This window comes from Bison bison, unplaced genomic scaffold, assembly GCF_000754665.1.
Source record: "Bison bison bison isolate TAMUID 2011002044 unplaced genomic scaffold, Bison_UMD1.0 scf7180017864472, whole genome shotgun sequence".
Taxonomy (NCBI): domain Eukaryota; kingdom Metazoa; phylum Chordata; class Mammalia; order Artiodactyla; family Bovidae; genus Bison; species Bison bison.
The window spans coordinates 2,514,079-2,532,791 of NW_011495033.1; the positions used below are offsets into that span (position 1 = coordinate 2,514,079).

Consider the following 18,713-nt stretch of genomic DNA (forward strand, 5'->3'; position numbering starts at 1 on the left):
AAGCCCATTAGCATATAAACTCACACCCTTTATGCCACTTTACTCAGAAAAGTACTGGCACAAAGGAGTACTCAGATTATCCTAATAATTTTCATCATTATTAGCATATTTTTACAGTCTTTACCTATTGGCTACCATGCACATCCATCCAGACAAAAGAAAACTAATCATTTCACAGTAACTCTATGGCAAAAGAAAAAAACCCACATTCACCCTATAGCCCATCTTTTGCTTCTTTAGTCACTCAGTTGAAACTGGCCCTTTGTGACCCCATGGACTGCAGCCCACCAGGATCCTCTGTTCACAGGATTTTCCAGGCAAGAATACTGGAGTGGGTTTCCATGTCCTTCTCCAGGGGATCTTCCCCACCCAGGGATCGAACCTGGGTCTCCTGCATTGCAGGCAGATTCTTTACCAACTAAGCCACCAGGGAAGCCTAAAATGCTGGGCTTGCTTATCACTTGACACATTTTTAGGTGTGTATCCAATTTATATTAGCCTTTTATAAAGACAAGGGTAAAAAGTGACACTATCCATTAAGTGTAAAACATCATCACTACATCATTTAATCTTTTCAAACTTTTCTCCACACATAAAAATAAACTTATTTACATCCATAAATCTTCTAAATAAATTACTAAAACATGAATAGGTCAAGCTGGAATTCCAGTGAGGTGTATTCCAAAATCAATGCATGAAAACCATATGTACACAACAGAAATCTTGCTCTTGGGAGAAATTTCCGATGTCACTCCTGAATAGTCACCTGTTTCATAAACTGGATTAGGGATCTTCGATTCTGTGCCCAAAATTTTGGCAGGTCTTTCTCAAATGGGTATTTCACACAACCTAGTTCAATAGTCACTTCAAAGCAATTTGTTTGCAAATAGTTCCAGTCCTGCATACCACCTGAAGGATAAAAACTTTAAATTAGTTACTCTGAAGAAGTTCTAACTAGCTCAGATCCCAAAGGTAAGCAACATTCCTAGTAAAAAGTCAAATTCGTTCTTTTATCAGCATAGTTGAACACCGATAATGTGTTCATGTAAGAGCGCTTCTATGCTTGTGGCACAGGTGAAAAACATCTGTACTTTCATGTTCAGAAAGAATTCAAGTGTAGCTTACACTCTTCTAATTAGCCCATCTAATGTTCTTTATAATAGCCAGAGGGAAAATATAACATTTTCATCAAGTACAATAATTTTACTCAAAATTCAAAGTGCACCAAATATAAAAAATTGTTGAAAAAGTAATTTGAATGTTTTAAACTAATTATAAAATATTTTTAAAAGAATGATTATTTCTCAAAACTAAAAACTCAGTAACAAGCAGTACCATTGGGAGGACAGAAAATCCATCAAGTCGCATGGCCTTGATATAAAAGAATTTTACCTGGGACATTGTACCAACTGGCTCCATTTGTTATTCCATGAGGAAAATACTCATTAGGGTACATGTTCTTACAAGGTCTACCTTGAAACATCTGTGAGTTTTCCTTTAAAAAAAAAAAAAAAGAATCTTTATTTGTATTTGTTTGTATCTGCATCAAAAAAACATGAGGAGGATAAGGAAAGATAATAAGAGTGGTTACCAATAAGGTATATGTTGGGGTGGATGGAGTCACGGAAGCAGAGACTTTTCAATGTATAGCTTTCTGTGCCACTTTGATTTTTTACTATATGGATTTACTACCTACTTTTTAAAACCAAAATTAAACAGTTTATGCTCTGTTAAAAGAAAACTGAAGGCTTCATTTATTACTTGTATTTACAAGTAATATAAAAATCCAACCCAATCCCTCTCAAAAGCAAAACCAAACTGTTCATATTCATACTTTCATTTCATGATGTCAAGAGGCTTAAAGTCCCTAAAAGGTAGTTCACAAACAAGGACAGGTAAGTATCTTTCTCTGACTTGTTAGGGACTGAGGCAGCCCTTCTGTTCTTTGTAGTTATTTTATTCTGCTACAACTGGTTCACCTTTTTCTTCCCTAAAGACAATACCCTGCTCCTTGAAACAGTTCGTGTCTTTGTGTCCTCAGTCTCCAGCAGTGTCTAGCACGGCATGTGTGCAATTGTTTGCTCAATACGGAGTAAAAAAAAAAAATTCTATAGAGGCACAAATAAACGCTATTGAAAGCTAGAGGAGAGAAAGATTATCTCTGACTAGAGTGACAGGGGAATTTTCCTGAAGAAATTTAGCTCTGGAAGATGGTCAAAACTTCACCTCTCTCTTTTGTAAATAGAAAATAAAAAGTACAGAAAAGTATAAAGAGAGAAATAATTTCTTACTTTCCCCCCACTGAGAATTAACCATGTAACTTTAAAATATACAAAACAATCCCCTTTCATACACTTAACATACCATTTACAGGCTTACCATTTATACCACTCTACTATCAAATGAAAGTTATTACTTTAGATTACTGGAATATTTATGTACATGTTGTATATGTGCACAAAGGGAGAAGACAAGAGTGTTAAAGTTTGAAATAGGCTTCTGGGGACCTTTGAGGTGGCACTTCCAGATGAAACAGTGTAGGTGGGAGATTGATGACAAGAAACTGAGGCATGAGAGAACAACAAGGAAGTAGAGACAAGTGAAAACTATTCAGGTTTCTTATTCTTCTTTTGAACTAATTTAAGACTTGTAGAAATGCTGCAAAAATAGTACTGAGTTTTATACATCTTTGATCCACTATTTCCTGTGTTAGCATTTTATATAATCATAGCACATTGATCAAAACAAAAAAACTAATTCAGTTGCGTCCGACTCTTTGCAACCCCATGGACTGTAGCCCATCAGGCTCCTCTGTCCTTGGGGATTCTCCAGGCAAGAATACTGGAGTGAGTTGCCATGCCCTCCTCCAGGGAATCTTCCCAACCCAGGGACTGAGCCTAGGTCTCCCACATTACATGCAGATTCTTTACTGTCTGAGCCACCAGGGAAGCCCTAATATTGGTATGATGCTATGAACTAAAATAACCTACATTTTATTCAAATACCACTAGTGTTCCACAAATGCCTGCTTGAAATTTTCTCTTCCCTTGAGATCTGTCACATTCTATAGCTGTTTTTTCACTTTCACTTAATTGAATTAAAATTAAATTTCATTATACTTAAAATATAATAAAAGTTATTGTAGAAAATTAGAAAATTGAGGCAAGCAAAAAGAAGAAAAATATAAAGCCAGAAATCACCAATCATTTCCTATTTTGACATATAACATTTGACCATTTTTTGACCCTTTTCTCTTTTCTCTTCACTAATTGTCAAAGGGCAGGCACTTCTTCCTTTCTTTTTGCTTTTCTTCTCTCCCAGAAGCTATGTGTTTGGAAGATTTTCCTTAAAATCCACCACCTGCCCTTTTAAATTGTGCTTATCCCTTTAAATACACCAGATCCTTTAATTTGTATGTACTTTGAAACCTCCTCCATGTATTCCACTGCTTTCACCTGCCCAGTTATTATGTTAGTATTTTCAGATTTAGGTTTCAGATTAAGGGCACATTCACTGCTTGGTGGTCATTCTGAATCATCTTAACGCCTGCCTTTCCTTAAACTTCCCACTTTTGTCTTCATTGATTTTGGGTAGGTTTTATGCTAATTCGAAATAAATCATACAAAGAAAGACAAATACTGTATGATATCACTTATATGTAGAATTTAAAATATACAACAAATTAGTGAACATAACAAAACAGACTCAGAGATACAGAGAACAAACCAGTGATTATCAGTGGGGAGAGGAAAAGGGAGGGGCAATACAGGAGTAGGGGATTAAGAGGTACAAATTATCATGTATAAAGTAAGCTACAAGGATATACTGAATAACACAGGGAAATAGCTGATATTTTATAATGACTATAAATGGAGCACAATCCTTAAAAATTGTGAATCACTATATTATACACCTGTAACACATAATATTACACATCATATGTACTTCAATTTTTTAAAAATTAGGAGAAAAAAATGAAGAATATGAGTAAAATGAACAATAATTGAGAAGACAGAATCGGAATGAATGCATGTCAGATTATTCACAGCTCTGCTTTAGTTCAAGGCAAAGTGATCCATAGAGAGAAAGACAAACAAAGCTGGGATTAGAAGGCTCAAGTAGAGGATAAAAGCTCAGAATCACCATAGCGGGAAATGAGCCAGGGAGTCAAGTTGCTTGCTGGGGAGAACGGAGGGCTAGGCTGAAGTTAAAGTGCACTATATATACATATTGTAGTCAACTGCCATAACTGTGTGACTTCTCTGGGATGTATCAGAGAGATGACTATAATTAATAAGGGTTGGCCATTGGCAAGGCAGATATGTCAAAAGGGCATAAAAGATCCTAAGACCCATCACTGAAAGGTATGTCCATGGGTCTAGGCTGGGTAGAAAAGAAACCAAATCAAAAGGGTTAAAGGTCAAAGAAAATAAAAAGAGGCTAAGGAATGCAAAGTTACAAAGAGGGTGAAAAGTGGAACGATAATAATGGGCAGAATGTGATGGGGACACGTATAAAATTTTATCTCTTAGTTTCTACTTTGATGATTTGGAAGTTTTCTCATTTAAAAAAAAATTATTTCAGGTATAGCCCTCTAAAATGGCATGTCCAAACCAAAGACAACTATACTTTAAAGTGAAATAAGACACGTACTCCCTGTTAGAAACTCTGAACAATCTCACAAGTTCACCTTGTATAGAATGAGGGAGTGGGAAAAGCAAAATGACAGAAGGGTCTGACTGGAGAGTGCAGAACTGCAGTAATAAGTTTCACTTATCAATGACCAGTAACATCACAGACTGAGTCAATAGTAAGACCAAAACCAGAAACTAACAAGCCTAGTTCCCAAGCCTCAACTTTTAACATGTTTTCAATAACAATTTTTAAAATAAAATTTCATACAACATTTCTGATTATGAAAGTAACGTATATTCATTATAGGAAGTTTACAAAATACAGAAATTTCTACCTGCTCCCTGTAGTATGTTACTACTGGGTGCTTAAATACCTTAGACTATAGGTTGGCAATTTTTTTCCTGTAAAGAGCCAGATAGTAAAAATTTTAGGCTTTACAGACTCAGAAGGTTCTGTTGCAATGACTTGATTCTGCCCTCTGCATCTATTGAGATGACTGTAGTGTTTGTCTTCTTTAGTCTGTGAATGTGGTAAATTACACTGACTTATGTTCAAATGTTGACTGAGAAAGCAGCAACAGACAATAGTTTAAAGAATGGATGTGGCTGTGTGTCAATAAAACTTTATTTGCAAGAACAGGTGGTAGGTTGGATTTTGTCCTAGAGCTGTAACTTGTCAACCCCACCACAGACTACTTTATGAGATTTATAGTTAAGTATTTGTCAAATGAAATAAACTAGCAGTTTATTAGTTTATTACGTTCCAGGTACTGTGCTAAAAGCTATAGATGAAAAGACATTATGCGAGCTTAAAGGCCAATGCGGAAACACGCTAAGTACATTTAGACGAGACTGGGAGCATTCAGGGTGGTATGGCTGTAGACCACATGCAGCACATTTAAAAGTGAGGTGGGAAACAAAGAAGAAAAAGAAGTAAAGTGGTCTGCAAGGAAAAAAGGAAGGCTTAACAGAGAAGAAAGCACTTGACCTGAGACTTGTAGGGCTTTGTCTTAATGCATCTTTTAATGAAAAATTAATTTTTATAACATTTTATGTTTGAGCACAAGCCTACCTTGGAATAAGAAAGTGCTATTTGTTGAAACACAGCATCATCTGGTGATTTACTATATGTGGCAATGCCTTGTTCATCATCATCAAAAGGGTAGTTAACCACCAAAGTACCTATAAGGGAAATGAGGAAAATGTATTGTGTTATTTCTTGCAAGATGGAGCATTAACAGAAAGTAAGCTTTTCACAATACTGCCAGGGACAGGACACCAATGCAATTTTCCAAGACTAATTTCCTCAACAGAAATGAAAAAGTTGTTAACTTCCTTGGGAGAAAATCAAAGTAGATAAATAAAATATTAATATTAAACAGCTGTGCATGACACTTAAAGGCTGCATTAACTGGAAAGGTCTTGGGAGTTTACCTGAACTCACAGGCATAATTTACACATTAGAACTGAAATCAGAAGTACACAGGCTTAATTAAACAATTTCACTTTTGTAATACTAAGGATCAGAAAATGTGAGCAAAACTTGATTTTTTTTTTGTAAATTCAGACATTTATAAGCTCAAAGAATTTTAAAATAAGAAAGAACTCTTGAAGTCCAATTAACCCACCCTCTTCATTTTGTAGATGTGGAGTCTAAATTAGAGGTGCTAAACAATTTATGTTATGGATAGGAGAACTAGTCCCGACCTTCACCCAGAAACAAATGCTAAAACTTTCTTTTATGTTCATGTTATAAATTTGTCAACTGGAGTTATATCATATGGTTTTTTCATGACCTAAAGTACAGAGAGTGTGTTTTAAAACACAAAGAAAGGATGTCAACTTCCTTCATGGTACCCATAGGAAATGAAGCAATTAGGATGCTTCTCTGGCAGGAGCCCTGAGCCTACTCCCCCACCAAAGAATCAAACCCCTTGTCTTCCTGTTATTCACATCAATTTCATTTGTCCATGTGTCCATTTATTCTGCCTTCATTAGGCCATTCATTTTGCCTTTTTGTCATGCCACTTCCTGCACGTGGAAGTGAAGGAACATACTCAACTTGAATCCAGATGAAGTAATCCTGTGGTAACAAATACCAGCAAAAATTCATCTGTTTTAAAAAATTTTCTTAAAGAAACAAGTATAAACACTCATTTTATTTCTCAAAACAGTTCTAATAAGGTAAATGTACTTCAACACCTGTTTTTAGACAAATTACTCCAAAAAATTCTCTAATATTCACCCTGAATTGATGACTCGGGTTTAAAAATTACAACTGAAAAAAGTCAACTTCTACTTAATATTGCCTTTCAAATGGTTAATTTTCTAAGGCCAAAAAAAAATGTCATAAAAGACTTAGGATATTCCTATAAAAGTTTATTTTTAAAAAATTAGTATCAACACAAAAAGCATGAGCTTTTTACAAAATTTACAAAAAGATAAATTTGACTTCATCAATATTAAAAAAAGGGTGCATCAGAGGTCATTAAGAAAGTTAAAATATAGCCTATAGAATGGGAGAAAATATGTGCAAATAAGCAATTTGATAAGGGTCTAGAGCCCAGACTATGTCAAGAAATCCTGCAACTCAACAAAAAGATGAAAAACCCAATTAAAAATGGGTGAAAGACTTGAACTGGAATTTCTCCAAATAAGATATTCAAATGACCAAGAAGCACACAAGAACATGCTCAGTATCATTAGTCATCAGGAAAACACAAATCTCAATTTCAGTAAGATATCACCTCTCAGCCACTAAAATGGCACAATCAAAAAACCACAAATTAACAAGGTAAGTAAGGATGTGGAAAAACCAGAACCCTCATATATTGCTGATGGGAACATAAAATGGTTCTGCTACTGTGGAGTAGTTTGGAAGTTCATCAAGAAGCTAAACACGTTGGCATTTCCATCAAAAAGCCAAACATAGGTTAACCACAAAGAATTGAAAACAGGGACTCAGATATTGTATGCCAATGTGCACAGTAGTATTATTGGTAACAGTGAGAAATAAAAACAACCCAAATATCCATCCACAGATACACAGATAAACAAATTATGGTATATACCTACAATGGAATAGTATTCAGTCATAAAAAGAAATAAAGTACGAATACATGCTACAACGAGAATGATCTTTGAAAACATTATGCCAAGTGGATGGAGACAGACACAAAAGGTCGTATATTGTATGATTTCATTCCTATGAAATATCCAAAACAGGCAAGTCCATAGAGACAGAATGTGGATTGATGGTTACCAAGGGCTTGCGGGGCTTGGGGATAGGAACAACTGCTTCATGGGTAAGGGGTTTCCTTTTGGGGAGATGAAAATGTTTTCTAACAAAACAGAGATGGTTATGGCACAACATTGTGAATGCACTAAATGTCACTGAATTATTTACTTTAACATGGCTAATGTGATATGAATTTCACCTAAATAAAAATTAACAAAATTTACAAAAGGAAATCTTACTTTTCTCTAAATTCTTTCAAAATCCTTGTAAATTGTTAAGTTGGCAGCAAAGAATTCCTCTGTTAAATTTCTTTGCCAAGATTTCAAAACTCATTTAAAGATTTTAAAGATGAGAAAATGAAATATGTCATGGAAAGAAACATATCTACATGATTAAAGATGTATCCCCCACCATGCCAAGGTCTTGATACCACATGTGTACATATGTAAATTATTCTCACTGGAATGTAACTAGAATTATGTTTTCAGATTTAGTCAACATGACATTTGATGTATTCTGAGAATATTTTTAAAAGCTCAAAACAAAAAATATTTTCTGTCACACATGGTATGCAATCAATAAAGTAAGAAAAAAAGCAAAAAAAAAAAATTGCTAACCAGGCTGTAACTTCATAATTCCTATTTGGGTCTTTGAGAATTGTCCATGATTACCAGTTATAAAAGACTTTTATCCTACTGTTGGCAAACTTTCAAAGCCATTTTGGGGGAATCTTGATTTACTTCTTAAATACAAATATCCTTAAACATATACTGTCATTTCTAAAAGGGCAGGTTAATCTATACGCCATCAAATCTCAACTGATACCTTCTTGTATGGTCTAACAAATATTGACAGTAAATTTCTTATGCATTGCCCCTGGTGTTAATACTGTCATTCTTTTTTTTTTTTTAATTTACTGAGATATAATTCACATACTGTACAATACATCCATTTAAAGTATAAAATTCAATGTTGTTCCATATATTCACAGGGTTGTACAACCATCCCTACTATCTAGATACAGACCATTTCATTACTTAACAAAAACAAAAACAAAATCCATACCCATTAGCAGTGACCCCTTCTCTCCCACCTCTAATCTATTTTCTGTCTCTATGGGCTTGCCTATTTCTGAGTATTTCATTAAAATGTAATCATATAATATATGGTTTCTTATGATTGAATTCTATCACTTAGAATGTTTTCAAGGCTCATTTATGTTGTAGTATGCATCAGTACTTTTTTCCTTTTCATTGCCAAATAACATTCAATTGTATAGCATATTTCATTTAATCATCAGTAAGTCAACATTTGGGTTATTTATATTTTGGTGATTATGAGTACTGCTATTATGAACATCCACATATAAGTTTACATGTAGACATAAGTTTTTGGGTCCTTGGGTATTGACACTTATTTACACAACCATAGTTGGACATTGTAATGATTTTTAATCTTGACCTCTCATCCTATTCAACTGATAAATTCCGGCTGAATTATATGGAAGTGTATAAACTCAGGTACTACATAAGAATGAGGTCCTTGTGTTGCAGTTAAATACACAGCAGATGAAAGACAGAATGTCAAAATCTAAACCTACATAAAAGGGCTTATTAAACTTTAGGGAGAAGTAGAACTAACATTTGGATCTGTTAGTGTTTAATTTTTATGAATGACAAAGAACATGTTACCAAATTCCCAGGAAAAGGGATAAATATAAAACATGTGTGAGGGATAAATATAAAACAGTTGTGAGGAATAAACATAAACCACTTGAAGAACTAGGTGAGAGAGAAATGGAGGAAGGGAGGAGGAAAAGGGAAGCGGGGAGAGAGTGAGACACAGAAAGAGGAAAGCGGGGGTGATGGAAAGAGGGAGTACAGAGGAATATGGGGACAGGGCAGGGGGCAGGACGGGAAAACAGCCAGGAAACTGGCTTAAAAAGTAATGAGAAAAGACCTTTGTTGTTGTCTGCCATAAAAGCAATAACAGGATACCCACTTTAATAGAGCCTAAGACAATAAACACATAAAATTCCACCAGGATTTTCAAATGCTTGCAACAAGAATTAATTAGTGGAATATCAAACTGCTGTTACCTCCATGCAGGTTTGCTGATAGCACAAATGGATAGGTCTTCATCCAGCTCATCACAGCAATAGTTTCTGGTTGGGTGGGCTCTGTGATCTGAACGAACTGGTCCGGGAAATTCCGGTTCAGGTCAAAGTTATTGCTGTTGTTTCTGCCGATTACACTTACTAGATCTCCTGTATGATAAAAGATTCAAATGTAAGCTATATTTCACTTACATTGTAATCCAGCACAAACGACTTCAGCTATCTTAACTCAAAGCTAAGTGTGAACACATCGGGCTTCACTACGATCTATCACACTACAGCTGAAACTGAGCAGGACCCTGTGAGGCCTTCCCAGGTACAAAAGCTCCTCTGCATGCCCCGATTCTTGTTTGCAGAGAAAAGACTTTCATTTCTGAGGTCTTCTCCGAGATCCACAAGCAATGACCAATTAGGGAAGTGAGGAAATTCAGAAACAAAGGAAAAGAAGTTAAGCCAAAAAAGTAATGACAACAGTTCAGGATAAAACTGTCCTAGTTCCTCCTCCAGGATACATATAATCTGACACATCTCCTTGAATTGTTCAGCAGGAACTAAGGCCCCTACTTAGTAGGGGAAGATGACTCTGTTGAGCACAAGCATGTAGACCCGACTGGTTGAAACCAACTGGTCAACCTTCAACTGAGACAGCTGATAATTAAGATTCCTGAAACGTCATCCTGTTACATCACCACCAACCTGAAGAAAGTCATGCACTGTGCACCATCACCCCAGATGTTGCCTTTAAAAACCCTTCCCTGAAAGCCATAGAGGAGTTTGGGTCTGTTGAGCATAAGCTACCCATAATCGTTGTTTGATGTCTGCAAATAAAATAAGTCCTATACTTTACTTCATGGCAACCTGGTGTTAGTAAACTGGCTTTGCTGTGCGGCAGGTGAGTGGACCCAAGTTCAGTTAGGTAACATGATTAAAACACACTGTTTTTATGTTTAAAAAAAAAATGTATCTCTTCCAGATCTTTTGAATAGGAAGGTAAAACCATTATCCTTTCATTTCTGCCTTTCATCATACTTTGAGGGGGGAAAAAGCCCAATCATACAAATTATATGAAAATATTGCTCAATTGTCAATAATCCACATACAACAATGTGATCAGAGTATTAAGTGGGCAGGACTGATATGAGGGGGATTTTATTGTACTGATATACAGGTCACTGCTGCTGCTGGAGAAGGCAATGGCACCCCACTCCAGTACTCTTGCCTGGAAAATCCCAAGGATGGAGGAGCCTGATAGGCTGCAGTCCATGGGGTCGCTGAGGGTCGGACACGACTGAGCGACTTCACTTTCACTTTTCACTTTCATGCACTGGAGAAGGAAATGGTAACCCACTCCAGTGTTCTTGCCTGGAGAATCCCAGGGACGGAGGAGCCTGGTGGGCTGCCAGACGTCTATGGGGTCGCACAGAGTCAGACACGACTGAAGTGACTTAGCAGCAGTAGCAGTAGCTGCTGCTGCTGCTGCTAAGTCGCTTCAATCGTGTCCGACTCCTAGCGACCCCATGGACTACAGCCCACCAGGCTCAGTCATTCACTAATCCAGTCTCTCAGTGTTCAATCAGTGACAGTAACAAACCATGTGGCCGCATATTCATATTGTGGGATCTATTCTATTCACTGGTATCACTGTCTGGAAGGAACCACAGGTTAGGAAAAGATGGATTCTCACTCTGCAGTGTTCTGCATAAGGTGGCTCGTGTAATAAAACTGCTCTCCTTGCCCTTACTGTGATGCCCCAGCAGAGACGGCTAGCCCAGGGAAGGTAGAGGAATGGGAAATCAGTAACTCAGCAGGTTTAGGCTACATATACATGCAGAGTAGAACTGGGAGTCAAAAAGTTTGCTTTGAGTTTTCACTTATTAGATAAGGTTCCCAACAAAATAATTTAACAAAAATTAATGTTAACATGGAGCAATTTATTAAAATCTTACATTATTTTAGTAAACAAGAACCATTACCAAAGTGGAGACTTCATTAAATATATACTTGATGGCATAATTGGTGAATAAACTAGCCTATCTTAAAAGAATACAAAAGCTAAAACCAATGATAAATTATAAGACTAAAACAAGAAGAAATTTTAGGGAAACAACCAGTTCAAATTATTTTCTATGCTCAAATAATTATGCCATATGATAAACAATGGACATGAGTGAGCAAACTCTAGGAGATGGTGAAGGACAGGAAAGCCTGGCATGTTGCAGTCCATAGGGTCGCAGAGTCAGGCATGACTTAGCAACTGAACTGAATGATAATCAAAATGATTAAGCGTTAATAGACAACTATTCTTTACCTTCCTGGGCCTTTTCATACCCATCAGGATTCATGGATGGCATAAGGTGAATTCTAGTGTTAAGAACCAAATCTGTTACTTCAGGATCTGTACCAAAGTTCTTACAAAGGTATTCGATGAGGTTCAGTAGCAGTTCTCTTCCAACCACTTCATTTCCATGCATATTTCCAATGTACTTAAATTCTGGTTCACCTGAAAACAGAATTACACGGAAGACCTTTTTTCCTCTTCATTCATCCTAGACTTGCTCACTTTTCACCCAATACACAAAGACCTTGAACCAAAAATGTAAGCTATATTTTGACAAAAGAAACAGGAAAAAGCATCTTATAAAGCAGCTTTGTTACTACTACATGTCAGGTAGCAAGCTCAAAGTAAAATTATATTATATATATATATATATATATATGAATATGTATATATACATAGAAGGGCTTCTCTGGTGGCTCAGTGATAAGGAATCTGCCTGCCAATGCAGGAGACTCAGGTTTGATTCCTGGGTCAGGAAGATCTCCTGGAGAAGGAAATGGCAACCCACTCTAGTATTCTTGTTTGGGAAATCCCATGGACAGAGGAGCCTGGTAGGCTGCAGTCCATGGGGTCGCAAGAGTCAGACACAACTTAGCGACTAAACAGCATATATATATATATACATACATACATATATCATATGCTACAAAAATAAAAATACTTCTAGCAGGAATAATCTAATCTGTGTGTGTAGTATGCTAAATATGCTGCATAATACATAAGTCGCTCAGTTGTGTCCAACCCTCTGTGACCCCATGGACTGTAGGCTGCCAGGCTCCTCTGTCCATGGAATTCTCCAAGCAAGAATACTGGACTGCGTAGCCATTCCCTTCTCTAAGTGATCTTCCCAATCCAGGGATCGAACCCAGGTCTTAGTTTCCCACATTGCAGGCAGATTCTTTACCATCTGAGCCACCAGGGAAGCCCATGGTGCATAATATGGATTATCAAATGCTTTTTTTTTTTTCTAGCAGAAGATTGGTTCCATTTTCTTTAATCCAGTTATAAATACTACAGGTGACCTTTCTAGATGAAGCAAAGAAATATAGCCCACAGCTCTGAGAAGCAGTACTGAAATTATGTGTGACACTACACCAATTACCTGGTTCATGGACACCTGGGTTATCAGATATCTCCATTACATAAAGTTCTCTTGACTCTACCGATTTTCCCAATGAATAAAGTCGGGTGATGTTAGGATACTCATTGGCAAACCTTCTCAAGAAGATTTCCATGTCAGGGAAATGGTGGTGGTGAAAGTCCTGTGGTTGAATTGGCTGGTGGGTAGACTGTGTTCCAGGAGGACTATTAGGTGTAGCAACTGTGCTAGCCGTTACTACAGCCTCAGTTGTGTCAGGGATTACTGAAGCCACAGTCGGTCGTAGGGGAAAATTCACCTTTGTGGCTGGGCCTTCTTTCACTATGATATTATTAACAGTCAGTGGCATATATCTGAAAAGAAAAATTCGAAAAAGTAGATGGGCTTGGAGTTAAACTGAAACAGACAATGCTTTAACATTATAAAAGCACAATAGCCTTTTCATACTCTTGCACTGTCTCTCAAAAATGAAATCAAATAAAGAGAAATGTGCAAATTCAAGACTTTTAGGATATTATTTCACAAAGCATCTCAGATTAAGTCTTTAAAGAACTATTTCTCTTACCATCCTTTCAGGTTCCACACATTAGAATGCTTATAAAAAGTTATATTCAAAGAAGATAATACAATGAAAAATGGAGGTTGTTGATCCATTTGTAACCATTCCTACAATACTCAAAGTAGGGATAAATGATCCAATTCTTCATAGCACCTTATCAAACTGACATTCCAACTACTTTACCAAATAGGAAAGTTCAAAATTGAAGATAATTTATTTGCTACAGGTAAATCCTTAGCAAAATGAGCTTACAGAAAGGCTTCCAGAGGGCATAGGTAACCACTCATTTTGTGTATTAGAAACCTGATGGTAAGACAGCTCTTCAAAAGTGTCTTTTGTAGAGTCCTGAGTTTTTTCTACCCTGGTTTTCAATTAGCCTTGAGCTTTTAAAACTCCTTCCTCCCAATTTTACAACTATGCTTCATATCCAGTTGTATAGTTAATGTGACAAAAGACTCTACTGTAGTATTTTCTCATTACAAAAGGGGGAAAAAATCAGAAAACAAGGAAAAACAAAAGCCAGATATAGTAAGATCTCCCCAAACGTATTTCTGTCTAGATATAAACAGAAGCTTGACATTTTAAGAGTCTAGTTTAAATTCTTATCTAGTTATGTTTAGAGAAGAGCTAACATCCATCCTGCTCAAACTTTCAAAAAATTGCACAGGGAGAACCACTCCCACACTCATTTTACAACCATCACCCTGACACCAAAAGCAGAAAAAGATATCACACAAAAAAGGAAATTATAGGCCAATGTCACTGATGAACATCAATGCAAAAATCCTCAACAAAATTGTAGCAAAGAGAATCCACCAACACATTAAAAGGATCATATACCATGATCAAGTGGGGTTTATCCCAGGGATGCAAGGATTCTTCAATACACACAAACCAATCAATGTGATACACCATATTAACAAATTGAAAGATAAAATTCATACCCAGTTAAAACTGCTGTTATGTTATAAGTTCCCGGAACAAGTAATCTGTGGAAATCACCAAATCTTCCTGTTGTGATATTATGATTAATACCAGCCACTGAGATAGTTGCATTCTCTAAGCCAGCTCCTGTTACTGAATCCGTAACAAATCCTTCAACGCCAATGTGGACCTAGAAAAACAAGAATCAACATAGACTGCTCAGAGAAAGTCAATTTGGAAGGCAAGAGAGAATAGCCTCTCTGCATTGATGCTAGAATTTCTCAAAAATAAAGTTATTCCTCTAGCCCTCTGAAACATTTTTCAATCCCTCCAAGTTAAAATAAAATACAGACCAAAAAGATTAAATCCTGAAACTTGAGTCATCTGAAACCTAGGCTGGTAAAGTACTTTTGAAATTCCCTCTTCTCAAAGCTAGACTTCTGCTTTTCTCAACAAGATACAATTGATAATATCTGGGATGTGTGCGTGCATGCTAAGTCACTTAAGTCGTGTCTGACTCTTTGAAAACCTATGGACTGTATTACGTCAGGCTCCTCTGTCCACGGGATGCTCCAGGCAAGACTACTAGAGCAGGTTTCCATGCTTTCCTCCAGGACCTTCCCAACCCAGGGATGGCACCTGTTGTCTCTTAGGTCTCCTGCATTGGCAGGGGGTTCTTTAGCGCCACCTGGGAGCCCTCGATTTCTGGTATATGTAATAATATATTAGCCTGCCTGATACGTAAGTTAAACTTACGTTGTGGTTCATATGGTGGTACAGGTTCTCTAGCAAATATGATCGCATGGCGTTGGAAGAATCTGATGATACAACTTTTGCTAATTATTTATTTAATTCCTAATTACTTCAAGTTGTAGAAGTGTTGTAAGATAGACAAAGGAAGCTCTCCAGAAGAAAAGAGCTCAGGGGAAGGGTAATGGAGGCTGAGAGTATGTTCTGATAGATTCTAATACTTTCTAAAGATTATCTATCATCTTAAATAATAAAAAAAGACAAAGGGTATCTAGCATAGACTTATTCATATACACAAATTTCCCCCCTATTTAATCAATTATTTCCATATCCACCCTTCCATATAGCTGCTTTTACCTTTTCAATCAATGTGATCAAAGACTCACGATTGTTCTCCCACTCTTGTCGAAGTTGTGAAGCAGGTGGGTACTTGCAACAGGATAGTTCTAACGTGATCTCAAAACAATTGGCCCATACATAATTATAATCTTGCATACCACCTGAAACATGGAAGAAAAAGTAAGTTTATTCTCAGGATTCTACTCTCAAAAAGACCAAAGCCATCTCTGCTTATATAAACTCTCTTTCATTAAGTAGTTTGAAATCAGAGAAGGCTCTTGAATTACAGAGGAGACTAACAAGGAAGGTAAAAGGAATACACACTGGAAAGGAATATATATAAAGGAAATGTGTCTGACTGACAGGTAAACAGCTATAAACAGCATGAATATAACAATTAATAATAACAGTAATAATGATAACAGCTCTATATTTGAATGTTTACTATATGCCAGTGTTACTGAGTCCAAGCTCCCTCTGCTACCTCTGCTCCCTCTGCCACATTGTTGAGGCAAGGAAGACAACTTTATTTGAAAAGCTGGCAGACAGAGAAGATGGCAGACTGTCTCAAAATAACCATCTTGCTGGGGTCTGGATGCCAGGTTCTCTTACAGAACCAGAGAAGTGGTGAGGAACTAAAGTCAAAAGGCACAATAAAGAGGGACAGGCAGTGAGGAAGTAAAGTTTTTAAAAAGGGCCATCAGTCTTGCAAAGTATCTCTAGGAATGGGCCAGCCAGTGAAAGGGATATGTTAATTTCTGTGGACAGGGTCAGATTATCTGACAGGGTCAGAGCTGAACAAAGGCACTTTGGGTTTTTTGGGGTTTTTTTAAGTTTGAGATTTTATTCATGTATTTATTTTTATTTTTTGGCTGTGCTGCGCATGTGCCTTTGCTAGTTGCAGTGGGCAGGGGCTACTCTCTGTTGCAGCGCCCAGGCTTTTCATTGCAGTGGCTTCTCTTGTTGTGGAGCACGGGCTATAGGCACCTGGACTTCAGCAGTTATGGAATGTGGGTTCAGGAGCTGTGGTTCATGGGCTCTAGAGTGAGTGCTGGCTCAGTAGTGGTGCACAGGCTTAGTTGCTCCAGGGCATGTGGGATCTTCCTGGATCAGGGATCAAACCTTTGCTTTGGGATTCTTAACCACTGGGAAGCCTGGCACTTTAGTTTAACAGTCAGAAAGAGGGACAGGGTCCTTTAAGGTAGGTCAGTATGTATGTTATAATAACAAAAGCAACAAAAAGCAAGTCAAAGAAACAGTTTCGACAAGGAGTCAGAATTGGTTCTTCCCTGCAAACCAGCTCTGTTCTATGACCTTTACGCATATTAACATTTAGTCTTTACAACAACTTTATGATGCGGGTATTGCTATTTCACCCATTTTACAGATGTGAGAAGTAAGGCACAGAGAGGTTAAGATTTCTGACAGAATGAATATGAAAGATACTCAAGTGATCTTTAAGTTATGAAGGTCATTCATGTCAAAACATTATTCAGTTCAGTTCAGTCACTCAGTCGTGTCTGACTCTTTGCGACCCCATGAATTACAGCACGCCAGGCCTCCCTGTCCATCACCAACTCCTGGAGTTCACTCAGACTCACGTCCATCGAGTCAGTGATGCCATCCAGCCATCTCATCCTCTGTCGTCCCCTTCTCCTCCTGCCCCCAGTCCCTCCCAGCATCAGAGTCGTTTCCAATGAGTCAACTCTTCGCATGAGGTGGCCAAAGTACTGGAGTTTCAGTTTTAGCATCATTCCTTCCAAAGAAATCCCAGGGCTGATCTCCTTCAGAATGGACTGGTTGGATCTCCTTGCAGTCCAAGGGACTCTGAAGAGTCTTCTCCAACACCACAGTTCAAAAGCATCAACTCTTTGGCGCTCAGCTTTCTTCACAGTCCAACTCTCACATCCATACATGACCACAGGAAAAACCATAGCCTTGACTAGATGGACCTTTGTTGGCAAAGTAATGTCTCTGCTTTTGAATATGCTATCTAGGTTAGTCACAACTTTTCTTCCAAGGAGTAAGCATCTTTTAATTTCATGGCTGCAGTAACCATCTGCAGTGATTTTGGAGCCCCAAAAAATAAAGTCTGACATTGTTTCCACTGTTTCCCCATCTATTTCCCATGAAGTGATGGGACCAGATGCCATGATCTTTTCTGAATGTTGAGCTTTAAGCCAACTTTTTCACTCTCCTCTTTCATTTTCATCAAGAGGCTTTTTAGTTCCTCTTCACTTTCTGCCATAAGGATGGTGTCATCTGCATATTTGAGGTTACTGATGTTAAGGGCCTAATATTCTAACTGTACTCTTCTGTACCACAAAGGTGACAATAAGAGTCTGAATCAAAATGGTAGAGTAGAGGGACTTCCCTGGTGATTCAGTGGTTAAGAATTCACCTTGCAATGCAGGGGACAAGAGTTCAATCCCTGGTTGGGGAACTAAGATCCCACAGGCCGCAGAGCAACTAAACCTGAGTGCCATAACTACTGAAGCCCACACATCGTAACTAGAGACTCTGTGCACCACAATGAAATATCTCACATGACATAACAAAGATCCCGCCAACTAAGACCTGATGCAGTCAAATAAATTAAAAAAAATTTTTTTTTAAGGTAGAGTAGAAAGATCCTGAGCTCTCAACCTCACATAGGCAAAACAACTTACAGAACAACTATCTTGGAAAACAACCTGATGAAGAGCAGAAAATATTT

At 37.4% G+C, this 18,713-nt stretch overlaps 1 protein-coding gene and 1 non-coding gene across 2 annotated transcripts in view; both read right to left on the reverse strand.

The window, feature by feature from the left end:
- Positions 1-18,713, reverse strand: part of CPD (carboxypeptidase D) — a 73,289-nt gene that overhangs the window by 21,137 nt on the left and 33,439 nt on the right. Inside the window, exons 4-11 of the mRNA XM_010861677.1 lie at positions 16,016-16,158; positions 14,929-15,098; positions 13,429-13,778; positions 12,297-12,488; positions 9,971-10,138; positions 5,707-5,816; positions 1,393-1,495; positions 767-909 (exon numbers count right to left, since the gene is read on the reverse strand). Of these exons, the coding sequence (XP_010859979.1) occupies positions 767-909; positions 1,393-1,495; positions 5,707-5,816; positions 9,971-10,138; positions 12,297-12,488; positions 13,429-13,778; positions 14,929-15,098; positions 16,016-16,158 (1,379 nt within the window). The remainder of the gene's footprint in view (positions 1-766; positions 910-1,392; positions 1,496-5,706; positions 5,817-9,970; positions 10,139-12,296; positions 12,489-13,428; positions 13,779-14,928; positions 15,099-16,015; positions 16,159-18,713) is intronic.
- Positions 362-433, reverse strand: TRNAC-GCA. The gene has a single exon. It is a non-coding gene; the product is annotated as a tRNA-Cys (tRNA).